At 39.9% G+C, this 21,036-nt stretch overlaps 1 protein-coding gene across 1 annotated transcript in view; it reads right to left on the bottom strand.

Annotated features, from left to right (window-relative positions):
- LOC111219857 (rho-related GTP-binding protein RhoN-like) overlaps positions 1-21,036 on the bottom strand; it is a 29,613-nt gene that overhangs the window by 4,347 nt on the left and 4,230 nt on the right. Inside the window, exon 3 of the mRNA XM_022742692.1 lies at positions 3,499-3,608. Within this exon, the coding sequence (XP_022598413.1) occupies positions 3,499-3,608 (110 nt within the window). The remainder of the gene's footprint in view (positions 1-3,498; positions 3,609-21,036) is intronic.

The following is a 21,036-nucleotide window of genomic DNA, read 5'->3' as shown; positions in this document are numbered from 1 at the left end:
ACTACAGCGTGATGCTAATGGTCAGTAACGCTGGGAGAAGACAGACATAAAGAGACAGACGATACGCATTACAGACCACAAACATGACTCAGAACTATCTAACTCTTTCTCTTCCTCTCTATCGCTGTCGTTCTCTCTGAGACTCCTTTCATTATCTCCTCACACCATGGCACAGGCAACCACTTTGAGCACTGTTGCTGCATTTGTTCTCCCTTACAAAGGGATCTTTTCTCCCGTATGCCTGTGTCAGAGCTGTTACGGGCTCCAGCGTGTTGTGCAGAGCGAGCACTTGCTTTTCAGTGTGCCTCTCCGCCAAACAGTGTGCAACTGGTGAATAGCAGCAATTTAGATGAGTCACAAAGGACCCATGGGAAGAGCGGTTTATTGTTCGTTAATGTTAAGAACTGGTGATAGTTTTGTCCCTGATAAAATGCAGAATGCGAGCTGTTGGTGCAGAGAGTTTGGTTTATCAAAGGATAAAAAATGGAAGCTGACAATTCTGATTAAGAATATATATGACACCAAGGTAACTGCACTGGACACAATATTTCCTATTTAGGAGGTTTAATGACCTGAGGAGATGTTAACTATATGATTAACAGTGAATTCTAATAACTTTTGTGATCCCCTGACTTTTCCTGTAATGCTACCTTCAAGTTGCCATTTTATGTTTTTAGGGAAATGTCATGACAACGGTACAACTGTAGATTTCCATGAAATCTGTGTTGGACATTCATGTCCGTCTCACTAACGATTGTAATAATTGGTGATCTTCTGACTTTTCATCTGGCCCCATCATTGTCTAATACTTTGGTTTGTGCCCAAGTATCTGTAAAGTTACAGCTACCGCCTCAGCCGTACTTTGTGTAAGTGCCAAAGAGCAAATATTGTCATGATAACACATTAAACTAAGATGGTGAACATGGTAAACACTGAACCTGCGAAACATCAGCATGTTAGATGCTACACTCTTAGCCTTGTTTACACTAAATGTAACTGTTTTAAATACTATACTAGACATGGCAGTATGGAGGGGGCTTTCAAACAGCATTACACCATAATGTTGAGAGAGAGAAAATGTGGAAGTTAAATGAATAAACAAAGTGTTTTTTTGTTGTTGTTTTTTTTTAATTCACAGAAAACAATAAATTCAAAAAACTCTTAAATGGATTAATTGTGCTTGGAAAGAACTTAGTTGTTTCTAAAATCATGGCTACATCCCAGAGTGTCATCAGTGAATCAGAGCAGTGACACTGGGATGCTGATACTCAAACAGCAGCTGTAAAACCTGTGATTACAATTACATACCCTTACATTATCAGGGAGAGCTGTTTGTGTTGTGTGTCTGTCTTCTTCTTTTTTGTTTTTAACAGCTTCTGGCCTTCATAATAAAAGATGTGGTGTGTTGAGGATGCTGTTTGCTTCAGTCTGGCAGTTTGAATGCAGAAATGGCCTCAGCATATCTTTCACAAAACATTTGATAATCCAATCCAAACTGGCAGGAGAATAGAAACATAGAAAAATGATGGAGATCCAGCAATGTTGGCAGGCAACTAGTCAGAAAGTCAAGAAAAAAGGAAAAGGTGAGGAACTGTTGCCAGCTGTGAAGCAAGGGTTGAAGCATTTAAAAAAAAAAAAAAAAAAAAAAATGAAAAAAAAGGATGAAAGCAGGGTAGAGATCAGGATAACATCTTAGGTTAGGTAATGCTATATGATAGAGATATACAGACAGCCTAAGGTGTGATTTGAATGAGCATTTGAAGAGAGATTGGACTGAAGAGAACAACACATACAAAAAGGAAAAAGGAAATGGTAAGGATTTGAGGGGTATTTTTGTAATTTAGCTGAAAAAAGCAAAGGTCCTCTAAAAAGGAAAAGTGGAGGGTGCAAAAATTGGTTAGGCACAAGGCTATCAGGTAAAAGTGCTATGTACTGCAATGGGTGTTATTTGAGAATGGGAAGCTTGCAGATGGAAATTAAGCTAAAAAACACACAAAAGTAGTAACAAGACATGAGGGCACATTACCATACTTAGGTACTTAAATTAGATGCCTCAGAACTTACTTGAGGATAAGTTCTTTCGTTCTGCTTCTAAGCTGTGACAAGAGTGACCCCTCAACTCACTTTGGCATCCTGCGCATGCATTGTGAGATGAGTTTATTCACCGCTACTACTAAGGTTAAAGTTCAAGTTAGTTCTCAAGTGGACCCCCTCTAGTTGTGAGAATTTGCCCACCATGAAGGATAAATGTTTTGTTTTGTATTGATGATGTCCTTGGTGAGTGATGGCGCTGGCTGCAGGAATGTCTGTGGCCTGAGAAACACTCCTTGATGTTCACCTCTCACACATGTTCATTAGCAGTGAAAACGATTGATCAGTATCTAAAAATGATACTAGTTCACAAAATTTCTTCACAAAAGCTTGTTTTTGTTCCAAGCAGATTAAATTACCCAACACTTACAATATATGAAAATTACAGCTTGAAAGGATAAATTCAGAATTTGACAAGTTATTGTTAATAGAATACCCCCACGCCACATGTAGCTTGAGAAAATTATTTCCAATTGCAATCATTCCTCCTGTCAATTACTGGTCATATAGCGATTCCTTCATTGCTTAAGTACATTATAGGAAATGGAGGCCAAAATCTATAGTGCTCGTCTGTCTTAAATGGAAAGCTAATTTGAGTTTTCAGTGGTCAGAGTTGGCCAAACTGAGTGAACATTTTCCAAAGTTACTGTCTTTTTGGTACAGATAGTTTTTACTGCAACTTCCATTGGCTTCACGGAGTTTAATATAGCGAGTTTCAACTCTGTTTCAATTCTGTTGAAATTCATCCAACTTGTTTAACTTTATCGTTTCGGTTCACTCTCACCACTCTTGTAGTGTAGTTTTCAGAGTAGCGGTAGTTTTTGAGACACAGTGAGCGACTAGCTGGTGAACATAGTGGAGCATTTAGCAGGTGTTTCCATCAGGAGTTGGTAGAGTCCAAAAACAGAGCAAAAAGATTAAACATTGGACCTACATTCATCAGGTTGTCAGAAACACAATTCCAAATGAATGATGATGTTCCTTTGTAACTGCTGGATGTGTAAATGAGCAAATGTTTGCTAATAAGCTCACATTAGCATCTTAAACTCTGATGATATGTTGTTCATGTGGCCTTAAAAATAGTAATTTCAGGTTTATGAAGGCAGTTCTTCACAGAATGAGGACTGGATTTTGTCCCTGTTTCTTACTGTGCAGTTGTACTACAAAGGAATCATTTCACAGCCAGAATAAAGAGGAGAAATGATTACACTGACGCATATCTCTTTCATTGTATCTGGCATGTAAGTATTGTATTACGATAGGCTTGAAAATATCAGAACCCATCATTTAAGGCTGCTCAGTTGTCTGTTCTAATAAAACACAAAATGTACCTTTTAAAAATAGTCTCTGCTATGTTAGGAAAAAAATTAGAGGACACATTCACACTTCTGTTAATGTGATACTGACCTTTTTCAGAACGCTGTCCAGTGTCTCCGGACGGCTGATGTCAAAGCAGATGAGTACAGCGTCTGAGTCAGGATAAGCTAACGGCCGCACATTGTCATAGTAGGCTGAACCTGCGGGCGAAAAATACACACAGACATGATCATTTCCAGGTGGATTATATGTTATTTAGTTACTTTGCTGAAGAGTTAACTTTTTTATCACAAAGTGAGTCATTACAGAGCAGCTTTGGCAGTAATAACTGTGATTAAATGTAATTACCATGAACTAAGCCACTCTTCAGATGACAATGAGTGGGTGTGATTCATTGCTTTTCGAAACGAACAGAGGGGCCTCGTCCACAACCCCTGGTCTGTTTGTCTGATAGTCTTGAATAAGCCAACAGACAGACATGTGACAGTGATATAATGAATGGCTCTCACAAAGCGTCACCTGGTATTTCAGAATGGCATGTGTTTTTGCTGGGGGCCCGGGCTGAATTGAGCATTGTGACCTGGGCAAGGGGACACATTCCTACCCGGGGGGGGAGGGCAGCATTCCCTCTCCATTTCCCTCATTGTCTCCAACACTACGTGCTTTTGTCACCGTGCACAGGGCTTTGGCAACTTAACAAAAAAACAAAAGGTCCGATAGAAAATTCCCATAGAACTCACACATATAGCACAAACACAAAAACACAGTTCATTATGTCTCACACATAGTTAAATTAATCCAACCTTTTAATATATTAAAAAAAAAAATGTCCCAATAAATATTCCTTGTTGAAAGTTATCTAATCAAATGTGACTAACTCGTATAAGTTCATGCTTAACCGTTAACTTAGTCTTGTAGTCCAGTTGTGCATACTTGTGAACAAATGTATTCATTTCATTTATGGGGAAGGTGGGAGGAGGCGGCCAGATCTACTGCTCCAAATCACCGTGGTTTTCCAGACACTTAAATCTCCCTGTAGCGCACTCATTTTTTACTGATTAAATTAAATCCTTGAACAATTTAGCATTAATCAAATGCTTCTCAAACTTATACTGCATCTGGATATTCCATTTCACTCTGAAATGTGTCAGGAGTTTCACACTTCAGATGTTAAAAGACGATCCAACTGTGATTTCACTGTGACTTTAAAACTGTTTATTTTACATTTACATTTATTTTACCCTATTTTTGTAGTTTTGACCATCTTTTATCTGTTCTGAGTATTTACTTGCTATCTAGTTTATCTGTCAAGATGATTTGGAAATTAAAATAAGACAAATGCACCAAAATGCGGAGCACAATTGTCAATTACAATGTAAAATACAGTTTACGTTATATAGTTTGGGGAATAAGTCTTAATTAATTCATACTGTATGCTTTTATTTCCCAGTTAGTGATTTACATGATGATAACATGGTAAAAATGGGATTTGTTCACAACCTGTCTCCCAATTTCAGCAGTTAAATTAGGGAGTAAAATGTAATCATAACCAATAATATGGATGGGCAAAACTATGCATGGAAAAAAAGCCAAATCATTTCAAAATTTGATTATACAGCATCAACACGGCTGGAGGGTAGTTTACATTTACTGGATGTGTGCAAGACACAGGCCAAAAGAAGCAGCAACATTTACCCTCATTTGTGTTGTGCTGTCAAAATCTGGCCCCAAAGCAAAACATGTGTTTGTGTACATGTGTTGCTGCAACCATTTTTCCTTTCCCCTGTCTCTCTTGATTAATTCCTGCGCCTGGGTTGCACACATACACATATCCACACACGCGCGCACATACACACTTTCATTTTTGTGTTTTTAGCATTTTGTAGCTGAAGATTAAGTCTTAACATTTGCTGAAAATGAGGATGATTGATTCAATATCAGGCGAAGGCAGCAGGGGAGAGTGGAAGTGTAGCCAACAGTCTCCATAAACCACCCGTAGGTCTCCACAGCTTCCACACACACCCACTGACAGCAGTGAAGCGGCTCTAACAGTTGTGGCTCAGCTTCACACCGTCAGTTCCACCTCTGCATCAGACAGCAGCTGTGATCAACAGTAGTGTTAAGAAGTTTGAGTCTTTGTCTTTGTAACAATACACTGGAATTGCTCTTCTACAAGACATTTTCAGACATTTCTTTTTGAATGTAACTGACAGTGTTTTTCTTTTAAGCTGTTGCCAGACATATGGGTCGAACCGAAAAAAAAATAGTGTGAAAACAACAAGTTCATGGTCTTAGTCTCAGCCCACCTGAAGCCATGCAAACTGTATTTATGAAATACTGTTGGTCAAATGTGGGCAGTAGGATGGGACGCTGTAAAACAAGTCATTTGCAGAGCTGCTCAGTAAGCACTTTTGCAAGTACTCCAGGCCTATATAGGTTACAGCTACGCAGAGTAATGTCTTTTGGTCGCTTGCTATCATTAGAACTCAGACCAACTATTGGAAAATACTTTAACAAATGATGTATTTGCCCACACACCTAAAGCTATTACATGTTCAGATACAACCAACATAAGACACAGTTGTTTTCAGTCTTTATATTTAGAGATTATATCTGCCCTTGAATGCATTAAATAGATGTCTGGCATTTACACTGAAACATGTATTAAATTAAATCAATAACACATTATTTTCATCATGAATTCATTGTTATGTTGGAGAGAAATTTTTTTTTTTTTTACTCTCTTCATGTAATTGAGCATGGAACTTCATTCTCGACCATTGAAACAATAGTTTCACAATAACTTCTTAACTCAATGTCCACTTAATTAGTTTTTCCATTGCTTTCAACCAGATCTCATGGTCTTCCTCAGCAGATAGAATTTACACAGTTTCTACAGAGACGGATTGAAGTTCCATACTTCAGGCACATGATAACAACTGTGTGTATGTGTGTGTGTATGTGTATGTATATATATATCTATATATATATAGATATATATATATGATATTTTTATAGGCTACGTATTTTGTTGTGTGGAAGTCTGAACAACAACTTAAGCTAGTATAAAGTATGAGTCAACTTGACTTTACCTCAGTTCACCACCACCCCTCAGTGTGTATAAAACATCAGATCAAAACAATTAAGTCCCTCCCAACCTTCCCAAGGCAACGAGAAGTAAAAAAAAAACATGGCAGAATGCAGAATAGTAACATAATGGCACTCCATTATGCTTTAATGTAATTTTAAAAAGCTACTTCCTAGTACTTCTTCTACATTTTTTCAAGCAGAAATAATGTAAGTGGAAATCTATTCTCTATTATAAATGTTACAGCAAGTAACAATTGTAGACAACAACATGGCTGGTAAATTGACTCTCAAATAAGCTGATTTACAAGAACTGTCCAGGGTGCTGATTCCACTCTGCAACCGTCACTGCGCCAAGGGAACACAAGCTCCCATGTTGCAGGTAACCAGGGATCAGTGTGTGCTATCTAACCGAGCTGTGTGGGATTCTGTATTCAGATTGCTTTGTTTTAGTTGCACTGCCCTTTAAAAAACAAAACAAAACGTGATCCATTTATTCAGTAACTTGTCTATCAAGTGAAGGTGATTGCTTCTCTCTGCGGGATTCAGTTAGTTGGTAATTCTTCAGTAATGTAGTTGTTTATTGCTCTGCCAAGTCCTCCTCTGTTCAGTCTACCTACCTACCCCTGCCAGAATAAACAAGCACCAAGACCCTCCTGGGATTAAAGTCCCTTTGCTCTTGAATCCTCCTCGTCGTCTCAGTGGTTCCAAAAACAGATACCTGCCAAAGCCGGCTTTGAATAAAACTCATTAAACTAAGCTGTCAAAAGGCTTTTGGGTTGTGTCATCAACCATCCTGACAACATGCAAGAGGTTGTTTAGATGTTAGAAATGTTTCTTAAAAGAGTAGTTACATACACATAGTACATTTTGTGAAATAGGCTTGCTTGCTTTCTTTATGTTCGTTAAAAGATTGATACCACTGTGGTTAAAGCAGCATATAATCAGTTTTTCATATTAATAATAGATCACATGTCTAGTTGTATGTGAAAGAGGTTGCTCATTGTGATGACCCCACAGAGAATGATCACCAGACTCCGCTCTACAGTACTTTACAGCTTATTTTAGCGCTTTGGTTTTCTGGCAAACTCTCTTTACTGTTTTGGTTCACGGTCGCCGCTCTCATTTGTGTTTTTGGCTGCAGGACGAGGCTGTTTACACTGACAAATCTCTAAAAAAAAAAAAACACTGTTTACTACCTGCCCAGCACCAAACTGCACACAAACAAAGTAAGCGACTAGCTGGTGAACATAATGGAACATGTAGCAGCTGAGGTTTGATGTAGACCAAAACTAAAAGGACACTGAATATTAGGCTTACATTCATCAGGTAGCCAGAAACACAACTTAAGTTACTCTGTATCTTCATCATGTGTGAATAGGCAACTGTTTGCTAACAAGTTTGCAACTTAATCTGATGACTATAAGGTGATAATATGTCAGTCTTGCGTTTACAGCTTGTTTCTGCTGCCCGCAAGTGGCCAAGAAGTCAGTTATTGCAGGTTAAAAAATTCAAAATCTGATTACCAGTCTCTTTAAGCTGACTAACATGCTGCACCTTGTTTTTTCAATACACACGAGTAAACAATACAATTTACAGGTAAAAGGGAGGGACCGACCAACAGACCCAAGGCTCCATGACTCAGTTCATCGCCTGAGACATCTTGCAACATGAGCATGAGAAAATCATTCAGGCGGAGAGCATTTCAAAACCTACACTCTGTCTGCTTCACATCAGTACATTTGTTTTAGAGCTCTGTCAATGGAATTATGCAGAAAATGACTCAGGTCACAACAGTGACACATGTTAGTGTTGCGTTTGACAGAAGAAGCCTTGTTTGCACATGAAGGATATTTAGGATTATAGCAGATTAAAGTGCATTAGCATCTCTTGGTCCAGACCGTGGTTATCTCTGGCTTCGACTACTGCAATATCATTCTGGTGGACTCACACTGAAACCCTCGCAGATGGTCCAGAACGCAGCAGCCTGTCTGGTCTTCGATCAGCCTAAAAGGGCACTTGTCATTCCGCTACTCATCGACCTGCACTGGCTACCCATGGCCGCCCAAATCAAATTCAAGTCACTAATGCTTGCCCTCAGAGTGACTTCTGGATCTGCATCATTCTACTTCAACTCACATAGGCTTGTGCTCCTTCTCAGCCACTGCGTTCCTCTAAGGAATGTCGTCTGGCATTTCCATCTTTGTACACAAGGCAATCGCTGCTTTCGACTGCAGTTCCCCGATGGTGGAAACGAATGCTGTCGGAGCAGAGGCGTCCCTCTCTATGCTCAAGAATCTCTTGAAGATTAATTTCTTCCAAGAGCTACTCCTCTCCTAACACCTTAACATGCCTTACTAGCACTTACTATGTACTTTTGGTGCACTTCTTTACCTGATCTCCCTGCACTTATTGAATAGATGTAGTACTTAGTACTTACACCAAGGTCTCCTACTGCACTGAGGCTTTAGACGCTGTGTAAAAGCATCTGCCAAATGAGTAAATGTAATATAAAGACCAGCCTCCCTCCTGCCAAAAACAAGGTTTACACACAAGACACCTGTGTGGTTTCAGTGATGTCTCCACATGCCGCTTATTCATGTTAACTTGTTAACAGTGTTAACTTAATTTTTTACCACACATTTAACAAGATTTTCACTGAAATATGGGTGATATGAAGTAAACGATAGTTGAAAAGTGGTGTGGCAAAATGAGAATAAAATGTTTGAAATGACATAAAAAGCATGACAGCTTTAGCCTTCCGATAACATGATTAATCTGTGTCTGCAAGCTGCTGGTGGAGATGCCATGCAGTTTGCAGACATTGTAAGGTATTGCTGGATGTTGAAGTTCAGGCTTGGAGAGAACCTCAAACCATCTCTGTGCCTCTCTCATGTTCAGCTGAGTATCTGGAGCCCTGTGCTGCACCGTGTTGGCTATCAGATTCACAATCTTGCAGCCAGCCGGTGGTGACACCCTGCAGACGCAGGCACCAGGCCGGAGAGAGGAGTGGCTTCTCCTGGTTGCCTGCACGCCCCATGCCATGGTCTCTGCAGCAGCTGGAGGTGTGTGAGCTCAGCAGGGAGCCATGCACAGAGCTCCATGTACTCAAAAAATAATGGAATTGAGTTGTTGCTCAATATGGGTAGCACAAAATTTTTGCCCCCCCCCTACCTCTGAAATGAATCTGATGCCCTTGGTTTGTGGTCCAACAGCGAGTTACCTGCTGTAACAATTACTTGGCAACAACAGCCATGTGCTATGTGTTCATAAACTTTGGCTGTTTCCCCCTGCTTTCAGTCTTTATGCTAAGCTAAGCTAATCAACTCCTGGCTCTCGCTCTATACAATATTTAATGCACAAATATTAGAGTGGTATCAATCTTCTCATCGAACTCTTGGAAAGAAAGTGATTATGTGTATTTCCCAAAATGTGTGTGTTGAATCATTTTAATAAAGGTCAATACTCTATAGAATATAGTGATTGATGGCATCAAGAACAGAAAGTCTGAGGGGAAAAAAAAGGTCTGAGGTTACAGTAATGATCATCTCACGTTTGTGATCATTAAAATATACTTCAGATGTAAAGAATCAGGAAATTATTCATGCTTAGAAAATTAATTCAGCTTCACTATTCCTGATGAAACTGCTATTAATATAATCTTGGATAATGGTGGAGCTTACTTGACTTACTTTGTAAGAAGCACAAATTCACAGTGATACACACACACACACAGACCGTCCAGACTGCGAGCCTCAAGGTTCCACGATGTCAACTAATCCATGTTCAGTGCTCGAGCAGCAGCTAATGTGTATTGATCTATGAGCTTTTTTGACCCTCTCTGGGACCTGTAGTATGATGCCCCTCATGGGAAAATTCCTGCTGTTGTAGCAGCAGCACAAAGAAACTTCAACCCCATCTGTCTCTGTCTAAAACCCTCTGATCCAGCACAAACTCTTAAAAGACACTCAGCCACTGGAGGGCCACATGTATTTAGCTGCTCTCACAGGACAACATGAGTGTCATTTAATACGTTTACAGTTCATTTACTTCCGCGTCGCCACCGGTCACATAGAATTACATTTTTGTCCGGCACAAATCTTTTTGAAATATTTGCAAGCTTCATAACTAGCTTAAAAACTGAACACAGATACAGGTTAATATTTAAGTTTCACTTAAAGGGAACCAATGAAACATCAGATGTGTTTTTAGTGTGTGGCTGCTGTGCAACGTTTGGCACAGTGACGCACAACAGCCTAGGAAACAGAAACACCACGCTGTGACTCCACATGGGGCTGTCATGTGTTTGATGTTTGATGCTTACAAAAAGCTGCGTTTCCTTTTTTCTCTTGTCTGTTTGGTCGTTCGCAACAACACACGGGTAAGCTTGTACTGTCCATGCCCTCTTGTCGTCTTATGTAATCCACTTGTGTTCTGCTTTTAAAGGCTTGTTCTTTGGCTTGTAGTTTGTGGCTGCTGAGAGAGGTTTGCCCCCCCTGAAAGACTCACGTAATGTCTGAATGGTATCTTTTACGAGACCAAGTTTCCTACAGTAATGTAACTCATGAAGCTAAATTTGTCACCATGCTTTGAAAATGTAAATGCACAGAGGGCTTAAAGGGCCAGTGTGTAAGATTTAGGGGACTCTGTTGGTAGAAATGGAATATAATATTGATAACTATGTTCTCATCAGTGTATTTTCACCTGAAACTAAGAATCGTTGTGTTTTCATTAGCTTAGAATGAGCCCTTTATATCTCCATAGGGAGTGGGTCCTCTTCCATGGAGCCCAATATGTTGCACCGCCATGTTTCTACATTAGTCCAGAACAGACAAACTAAACACTGGCTCTAAAGAGGACATTTTGCATTTTTTTTTGTCACTCAAAGGCCACCGTAGATTCTCCTACCTGCTTGGAAAGGGAGGTGTGAGGGTATTCAGTTGGTTGAAACCTCATTGGTAGATGCCACTAAGGGCGTTTTCACACCTAAAGTTTGTTTGCTCTGGTCCGAATCAGTTGGTGAGTTTGTAAACTTGTGGCATTTTCCCGTTGGTTCAGTTTGCTTTCACACAGAGAAAAATTCCAGTGACCCAAAATGCATCAAACCACGTTAAAACGTTCACTCAGCTTATCGGTCAGATTGTCTGGCTGAAGCAGGAAAGTAAACACAGGAAGAAGGTTACGGGAACCGTCTAGCTCAAACTTGTGAGTTCACCTGCTAGTAGGGTCGGATTGAGTGCAGACCTCTTGAAACACCAAAAATGAACTGCTCCAGAGTTCGTTTGGGACCGGATCGGGACCACCTACTTGTAAGGGTGTTGGTGCGATTGTTTTGGTCCACACCCGAATGTGATTACTGTTTTCACACTGGCCCAAACGAATCGTACTAAGGGGGGAAACGATCCAGGGTTTAGTTTAAACGGACTAAACACGCAGGTGTGAAAAAGCCCTAAATCCTTCACACTGGTCCTTTTGGTGCAGGACATGCCAGGTGTGTCACAAAACAAAATGAGTTAGACAGGTAGGATAGGGAGAAAGTGTGAAGGTGATGAAATTGCTGCTTTTCTGGGAAGTAAGGCTGCATCTAATGATGAGTGTCATCACCACTATTTCCTAGAGCTGAATGTGACATATTGAAATAGCTTGTCTGACCAACAGTCCAACGTAAGATTCTGCTTACTGGCGTGCGTGTGTGCAATCAAAAATTAAAGACCTCTCATTTAAATGGTTTCAAATGTTCATGTCTGCAGCAAATTTCATAAATCTGAATAAACTACTAATGAAATAGTCCATCTTCCTTTTTTGTCCAACCTTTTGAAACATCAAAATAACAACCATTCAAAAATGGCAAAACAACACTTCTACATCTGTCTGTGTCTATGATACAAAGAAAATAAAAATTAAGCACTAAATTGATGCCGGTAAAACCTTATTCTAAATTAGAGACACATGTACCACGATAAAGATCAACACAACACATTTATACACAAATACATCATTGACAAATGGCATATGGAAGCATCTGCAGTTGTTGTGTTTCTCCAATCATGTTTTCAGGTTCGTCTCTTTTATTCATCTGTATATTCCAGATTGTATTGCAAGTTCAGCTTGGAGGTACAGAAGTTTTTACTTGACGAGCGACCTTTTTAATGAGCCCCACTGGGCAGGTTTCTTAATTATGAAATGAGGAGAGTCATATAATCTATTCTATATTAAATATGGTAAATCTTGTTAGTGATTTTTTTTTAATGCTCCGGAGATATCCAGTATGAGGAAAAAGGTTTCCTCATACTGTCTTAGTTCATTATTAAACATCCACTGTTGTATTTTGGGAAATTTCTTTAATTAGTCAACCTCAAAGCTGTGAAGTGACTGAGAAGAGACGGCATGACGTATCTCTCAGAATTCACAACGCCGCATGATTCAGAAGAAACACATGCACCTTGAGATGTTTGCACAGAAAAATCATTATTAATCCTCTTTTATGGGCCAGCTTCCATCACTGCATAGTAATGTTCATTAATATTAAAATCCTGTTTGTCCCAGTTATGCCCGTCTGAAGAAATAATGCCTTTTTAAGAATTTCATGCAGGTCTGGGTTCCTGAAATACATCCAGAGAGGACACGGCAGTACAATTTAATGCTATTGATTAATGTATTTTTCTTCCACCACCTGAACATATAAATAATGCCACCTGCTGAGATTAAGCATTAGTGCTGCACACTCATGCTGTGTGAAATGCTGGAACAATACGACTGTCTAGTAAATAACAGAAGAGAAATCAGCCTGTACTTTCAGATGATTATCATACAGTAATAGGGTCCACTCAGTAGACACACACACTCTCGCTCAGCGTGGCTAATCATTCAGCATATATGCACAAACACTCTGAGACACCCTGCAGAGCAGCCAATGTGCTGCGCTGCTTGTCTTTGTGTCTGCTCAGAATTACTTTTAAAGTTCACTTAATTTTAACATGAAGGTGTTAACCATTTTGTTTGTGAGTCATCCAGCTAGAAATATCTGATCATATGATGGATTTCTTACAAATGTTTGTAATATGTTTGAAGTAACAAGTGTCTTGATGTTTCTCCTCAGGAGAAATGTCTCAGTGGGCCTAAAACCTTGAAGTTAAAGGGACACTCAACCAAATTTACACATGATGATCAGTTTATGATCAGCTTTGTCAAGTCTGAGAAAATGACTCCAGAATGTTATCAGGATTATAATGGACTGGGCTTGGAGACTACAAATTCGTGACTTGTGAGTCCCACAACTCAACTTTATGGAAGGGCAATACTAGATCACTGGAATATCCTTTTAATAATAGGAAAATGACATGCTGTTAAAAGTTCATTCTTGACCTTGGAAAAGTAGTTTCACAAAACTTAATAAGATAATAAGGAAAGCACACTAGCAGTATGTTTTACAATGCGATTACGATATGTTCAAATGCCTGATGAGTATCACTTAATTTGAAATGTTACCACAGCCAATTAAACAGTTGCATGCTCACAGACCTTGAGAAGATAAGTGCTTAATTTAATTCAAAATTTGACTGAACTTCGTGGTGAAATTGAACCAGAATAATCCAGTTTAGATGTATATAAATCATGGATTTATGTAATTGCAGTAAACGGTGCTTGTTGTCATGCACACTTCTCTTATTGAATAGCAAACAATAGCCTGAAAAGCAGCGTGGAGGAATGAGTGATGGTGGTGCTGCCAATCATATCAAGTGGCAAACAGTCTCTGCACAATGTGCCTGTCAGCAGTGTGGCTACAGATTTTAATTTTCCATACCACACACATGTTGCAGAAGTGTACAGTATCTGACATGTACTTCACTGAAGTCCTTCGATGAAGACAGTTTGACGAGTCTTTGCTCTGAAACGTCAGGTTATGATATTCTTTAAACATTTACTCATGAGATTACTCAAGTCTGACCTAAGTTTTTAATGTATAGAGGAGACCAATAACAGAATATCAGGCTGGATTTCAGCGAGAGATTCTATGTGATGCTCTGGCATATTTCTTACTCAGTGGGCACAGAGGGAAGGAGCTGCCAGTGAGCACAGTTGTGCCGGAAATCAGCAGTAATCCTGCAGGATTCCTTAAAATTAATGACGGAGCGAACCGACTGGCATCTGGGCATCTCCCCTTCACATTAAAACTGCCAGCTCCTGTTGGGATTTTATGTGCTGTAAAGTTCGGAGCAGTTTGTGTGCAGTCCCGAATGTGGGTTCAAACCCAGAGAAAATATATGAACCCCTGATCCATGTTGTTTAGCTGAAACAAACAGTTAGATTAGTCGGTTAATCAACTGACAGGGAATGTTTGGGTTTTGGACTGTTCACGGGACAAAACAAGACATTTTATGACATCATCTTAGGCTTTAGGGAAATTGTGGGTATTTTTATGTGTTTTCTGATGTAATATAAACCAAACAACTGAGAAGAATCGAGAATATAACTGGGATATTAATCAATTATGGAAGTTATTTGCAGCCCTACTATAAGTCATTGCAAACTCACTTTTACTATAATTTTTGTAGAGTAAATCAGTGATTAACAGTGTTGGATAACAGAATTGAGACATTTGTAACATGACGAGGTGGCAGTGAAGAAAGGCTTGAGCTCATCTGATCCGACTGAACTGCAAAATGGATCAGTTTGCAATTTATTTGATTTTTCTGCTCAGCATTTCCATCACCTGATCGACTGTTATAAGCCATTATTGATCTGCTTCCTGCGTTGACATGGCTTAGTGATTTTGTGATTTATTTAAGTCACTTATCAAAACGAATATAAAGGAAGATAAAACCAGGGAACACTAGTGTTTCTCTGCACAGTACAAATGACAGAATATCACTATACAGTAGAAATAGGGTCACCACCGCCCCCATCCCCTCCAGTCCTCTCAGTAATAGCTGAGGTGTTGGGGGTTGGACAGAGTGGTCATAGCTATGTCTTGCATTATAGATAAGGGACAGACGGGGTCTTAAGTGGATGGATAGACCCCATGAGTGCCCTCTGTGTGTGTTTTTGTGTCTAAACAAAGTGCACTACAGAGTCTAATTACCTTGTTCCAGTCATGTAATGTAACAACTGAGCCATTGTATTTTTAAACCACTGTACTAATCCTTTGTGTACCTGCATGGCCTGGTATCATTTTAAATGTTCAGTTTTTGTTGTCCTGTCAAACATTTCCATGAGTATGGTCTTCAACCCTCCTGTTTATCACAGAAGTTTGCATTAGCTCAGGAGCTACTGCTAGCTGGTGTTTTGGTTTTGAATTTGTTATACCTCCCTCCTGTCATGGCTTAACTGAATGAAAGTAAATGTTTAAAAACGTCAATACATTAAACAGAAAACTGTGAAAAAAAAGAAAAAAGAAAAACATGAAAATGTTTGAAAATGGTGGACAGTTTGCAGGTATGCATTTCACAAAACAGTGCCTCCATGTCTAAAAGAAAATTTAAACCACATTTTTGGGACATAATGAAAGCTGATGATGCTTGGTCTGGTCTGGTAGAGTGTGAGTGAATTACTAAATTTGTTAAAAAGTCACATGAGTGCTGAAAGTGAATTTTGAAAATAAGTTAAAAATAAAAAAAAGGTCTCATGCAAAAGTACAAAAGTTGTATCTAGAAGTTAGTGTTACTGTGTGCATGTTCATCCAGACTTGGTGTCTCTTCTAGACAGACCGCTCAGTTACACATGCACCAGTGCTGAGAGACAGACCGGGCATCCCCTGGGAATGAGAGTGGAGACGCATGTAGGCCATTGATTTTCAATGTACCCTTGGTCTTCTAATGGGCTGCATGAGCAGAGGAGCGTCAGACCAGATTGACTGGAGCACAGGCTCACATCATGAAAACCTACTGACACTCATTTAGTCCTCACTCAGCATGCTTCCTCCTATACATGAGCACTTAAAACTGAGCACTTCACTTTGACACTATATCCCTCTGTCTATTCACTGTCTCTATTTATATATTTTCCCACTCCTCTGATCTCTCAGAGCACTTACTCATACGCTTACTCACACTAACATACACACCACTGCACATGGTAAGCAGAAAAAACCAACAGCACTTGGACCAAAGACCCAGTTCCCTGCTATCTGCACTCCTATCCAAAAAGCCTCTGAAACGCTACAACATAACAAGCCATTTTCTCTGTTCATTCCTGTCATTGAGCCAGGTGCCACTCACACTCACACACAGATGCTCGGTCAGGGCGCATTCTGGTAGTGCTTTCAAGGAGCCAACATGTAACTGGGGTCATAAAAGCTGCTCATGAATGAATGATGGATTGTTAAGGCAATCTGTGCCACAGACTCCCATCAACCTGGGATGGATGTATGGAGGGATGCAACAGGGTCTTTAAAGGGTGTACAGTGCCAGCGATGTTTGCACTGTATGTGACGGAAAGAGCAGCGCATATATGGTACGTGTGTTTAAAAACATGTTGGGACATGTACTCGTTGACTCGTCTGGCCCTGAAGGAACTATGACAGAAAATTCAGGTTTCATGCTTCTGAACAGGAAGCTGCCTGGAGGACGGAGTTCAAGGCAGCAAACCTCAATGCGTTCCTTTGCTGCTCGCTGTTTTAAGGTGTGACGCTGCAGGTTGAGCCAGTTGTTTGATTGACTCTTACCTCACATTTTCACATTCTCAGCTGTGAAACCCGCATCTTTTGGGAGGTTGTATTTTTGTGGCAAGAGTTTCCTGGAGGCATGAAACCGCTTTTTCTCATCCGCCAGCAACACAGGAAAATAAACTTAGAATTAAACTAAAATGACATTTTCTCTGCACTGGTTCTTAATGTGTCCAACAAAGATAAGAAAATAAAACTTCAAACCCCAATTTCAAACCTTGTTATGTGCATTACTGCAGCGTGAGTAAAGCTCTTATGTTGTAGAGAAATTGCTAATTATTCAGCATAATTAGTCACTAGGTGACTAAAGTTAAAATATGAAATATGTTGTTAAAATTCTCCTAATCAAAGACTTCTAACCCGGCAATAGCAGAAACAAGCTAAAAAAAATACATTTTATTACCTTAAGTTGACATGATAAACATCACATGGCAAACATCTGCCAATTTTCACATCAGGCAGACGGAGCAACATTAGCATTCATATGGCTCCCTTGCCCCACATTGTAAATACAATCTTTTTCCTATTGTGCACTGTGCTTTGCACAAAGAAATTGTTATACCACCACTACATGTTTGATGGCTTATAATAACCTTGGATTCTAGAAAATCGTGATCTTAGTGCATATTCAAAGTCAGCACCAGATGATTAAGAATAAAAAGGTCACCCCTGGAGTTTGTATATTAATGTAATTTATGACCTTTTTAAACTGCACATTGGCAAATTGGGTGATAATTGCTTCACACAGATGCTTGTGAAAAGTGAATTCCTTTAGGCCAAAGTCAGAGCTGCTCTGACTCTAACACACAGTCGTTTTGGGCAATCAATGCAAGAGGAAATCCACTGGTAAAAAAAACACACTGGTAGATAATATACCACACAGCCAGTGGCACACAGATGTCCACGAAACACCTCATACATGCTGCATAAAGATCATTTGTTGCTACGTTGCAGGATGGTGAGCCAGAAACAAATCAATCAACGGTGAAATCATTCTCCACCAAGTTTTCTGTTTTTGTCACAGCACATAAAGACAGATTAGAGTAAGCCATATGTGATGTCTTAAGCGCCAGCATGCACGGAGGAAAGGAGTATGGGGTTTTCAGAGGAAATGAGAAAAAGATTGAGCAAGTAAGGGAGCGACATAAAGACAGATAGAGAGACAGACAAAGAAAACGCAGGGTAAGCTAATCAAGTCCAAGAGTGCTGAGGGGGCACTGCCCCAATACAGTGGGACTCCTGACCTTGAAAGAAATAGACTGGTGAGAGGTTGGCAGCCAGACTGGATATTTGAAATAGATGAAATTAAATAGAGGAAGAGAAAAAGTGCAGAGAAGGGCAAATCAAGAAATGAAAACTGTGTTATAGTACATAAGGTTGGCTGGGATCACATTTTAGGACCTGGGTCTTTTATTTTTTATTTGGAGAGCAACAGCTCCTCACTGCACAACCGCTGCGTAATCATAATCAACAATGCTTGCAGTTATGAGTCTAATTTGTTTTTTGTTTTATGGTGATTTGATTGAACAATTGCCTTGAGTTGATGACTCCACAAGGTCAATTGCACATTAAAATATTGCAGAAGCTTCTTACGAAGGAGAATTATTACTTGAGTAATTTGTTATGAGCAGAAATTGTGCCAGAAAGTGAAACCTTGATAACATTGTGATGATGAACAGCGGTAGTTGGTGAACTGAAGATGGCCGCTAACCTGCTAGCTAGCAAAGCTAATGGTAATCTCAACAGCTCTTTAAGCTTGTTTGTATTTTCTCTGCATTTACGCCCCTTGACATTTTGTTCTCAGGGCACCTTCTCATTCTAGTGACCCTGCTAGCGGTCAGTTAACAAGCGAGTTAGCTCAGTTGCTAACAGGACAAGAAGGTCACACGCTTTATTGAAAAGATGTATCACAAAGTTAAACTTGACTCATTATTCATTAAATTCATGATGGTTTACTTTGCCCCCAATTCACGTATCACTGCAGTTCAATTTGAGTGAACTGATTTTGTCATAAAAAGTCACAGATTTATGAATGGAGGGCATCATGTTCCTGCGCCACAGCTGGTAAAATGGCAACAGAAAAAAAAAAAAAGGAACAAAAATGGTGGCGGGCGTGGATGAGATTGATGCAACTAGACAGGTTGTTGCAAGTCAATTTACAGAAATAACAACTTTAGAATCAGCATATATATCTGTCCCTTCCCCGTGCTGACTGACAATGAGGGTCTGTGGGATGGATATGTCACTCGCTGCTGACAGCTAGCATGAATACAAAAGGGTAATTTAGTCTGATTATCAGGCTAAGGCACTTTGATTTCCAACAGGGAAATAGGGGCCCAAAGCTTTTATTTGCCCCACTGCCTCTTATTAAGTTTATTCTGGCCTTGTAGCACTTTAACCCCTTGTCACGATTGAAGATCAGCAAAGCCACAGTAATGCTCTTGAACTTGACTCTCACTTGACTTTTCTGAGTCTCATCTTTTAACCCAGCATGGATGAAAAGCCTTCAAAGTGCTCAGAAAAAGGGGACATTTGAACATCTGTAATTCTATGAAAACTGTGCAGACACCTGTCTGCTGGGGAAGTGATACAATCAAAAGCTCCATGAACAGCTTCTAAATCAACCTTGAGACAAGGCTGTTTTGTCAACTGCTGTTTCCAAGGCCAAGAATGAACTTTGAATCTCAGCTTGACTCACATTGCTCTGATCTTTATCTCGACTCTGTGCCACCTACAACAATACATGAGAGACAGAAAAGGAAAGAGATGAAGATGGAAGAAAGATCGAGAGAAGAATAAGGGATAACAGAGATGCACACAAAATAGACTAAAGGAGCAATTTAGTTTGGCAGGAAGAAAGAAAAACGCAGGAGTAGAGTTTAACCCACGAGACAGGGAGTCTGAAAACAAGCATGTTTGGATGTAAAGGAAGGAGGCAGGAGGTTGAGGAGGCAGTGGGTGGTGCAGCGAGATGAAGAATGAGGGAGACAGGGGGCAAGTGTTTGGTCACCCAGCAAGTGCCTGATTAATTAAATCCACTGTTTGTTTCTGCACAATGAGCGGGTAGCTCGGAGGCTCGTCCTGGCACCTTGCCTAACACTCTCTCCTCTCGGTGGGCCTGTACAACAACCCTCATCCTGCTCCTTCTCTTCTCCTCTATCTACCCTTTCATCTAATCTTATCTTTTCCTCTGTCATCCACACAGGCCTTTATATCTTAAAATATCTGAGAGTCTGTGCTTTTATCGTCTGTATTTGTGTCTTTCGATTCTCTGAAGCCACTTACAACAAATCTCTTTTGTTAAAAGCACTTTCTGAATGAATTTAAAAAACGTATAATTAATACGACGTCAGCAGGACAAGTCTGAAATTTGATGGAGCATTGACACTGAAAATAGCCTGTTATTGTGACTTTATATAATGCTGCTGTTATTTCAAGCACTCAAAACAAACTGTTATGATACTTGGTGATGAAAACACAACAGATCTATCTATGATAATTGTTTCATGTCTGAGTTTCAGTCACGGCCTCGCTCTCAATGCTTCAGTTCACCTGCTGTCATGCAAGCTGCACACAGTGGCATGCCATACACAGACAAATTGAATGCTTACAAACATTTGCCCTGCTGTCTCTTACGCATGCCTGCACATGCCTGTGAATACATGCACTCACACACACACACACACGGACACACACACACACACACACACACACACACACGGACACATACTCAAACACAACTGTGATTGCATAAGAAACAGCAAATGTAAGCAAGACCAAACGTTAACTAGAATTACCGCCTCTGCCAATCAATCGCAGGAAATATGGTCACAATCTCCCCCTTCTGAGTTACAGCGTTGATTGAGGGTCATTAGTGT

The sequence above is a fragment of the Seriola dumerili genome, unplaced genomic scaffold (genome assembly GCF_002260705.1).
Source record: "Seriola dumerili isolate Sdu_G_001 unplaced genomic scaffold, Sdu_1.0 BDQW01000068.1, whole genome shotgun sequence".
NCBI lineage: Eukaryota > Metazoa > Chordata > Actinopteri > Carangiformes > Carangidae > Seriola > Seriola dumerili.
This window is presented reverse-complemented; position numbering and strand designations above follow the sequence as displayed.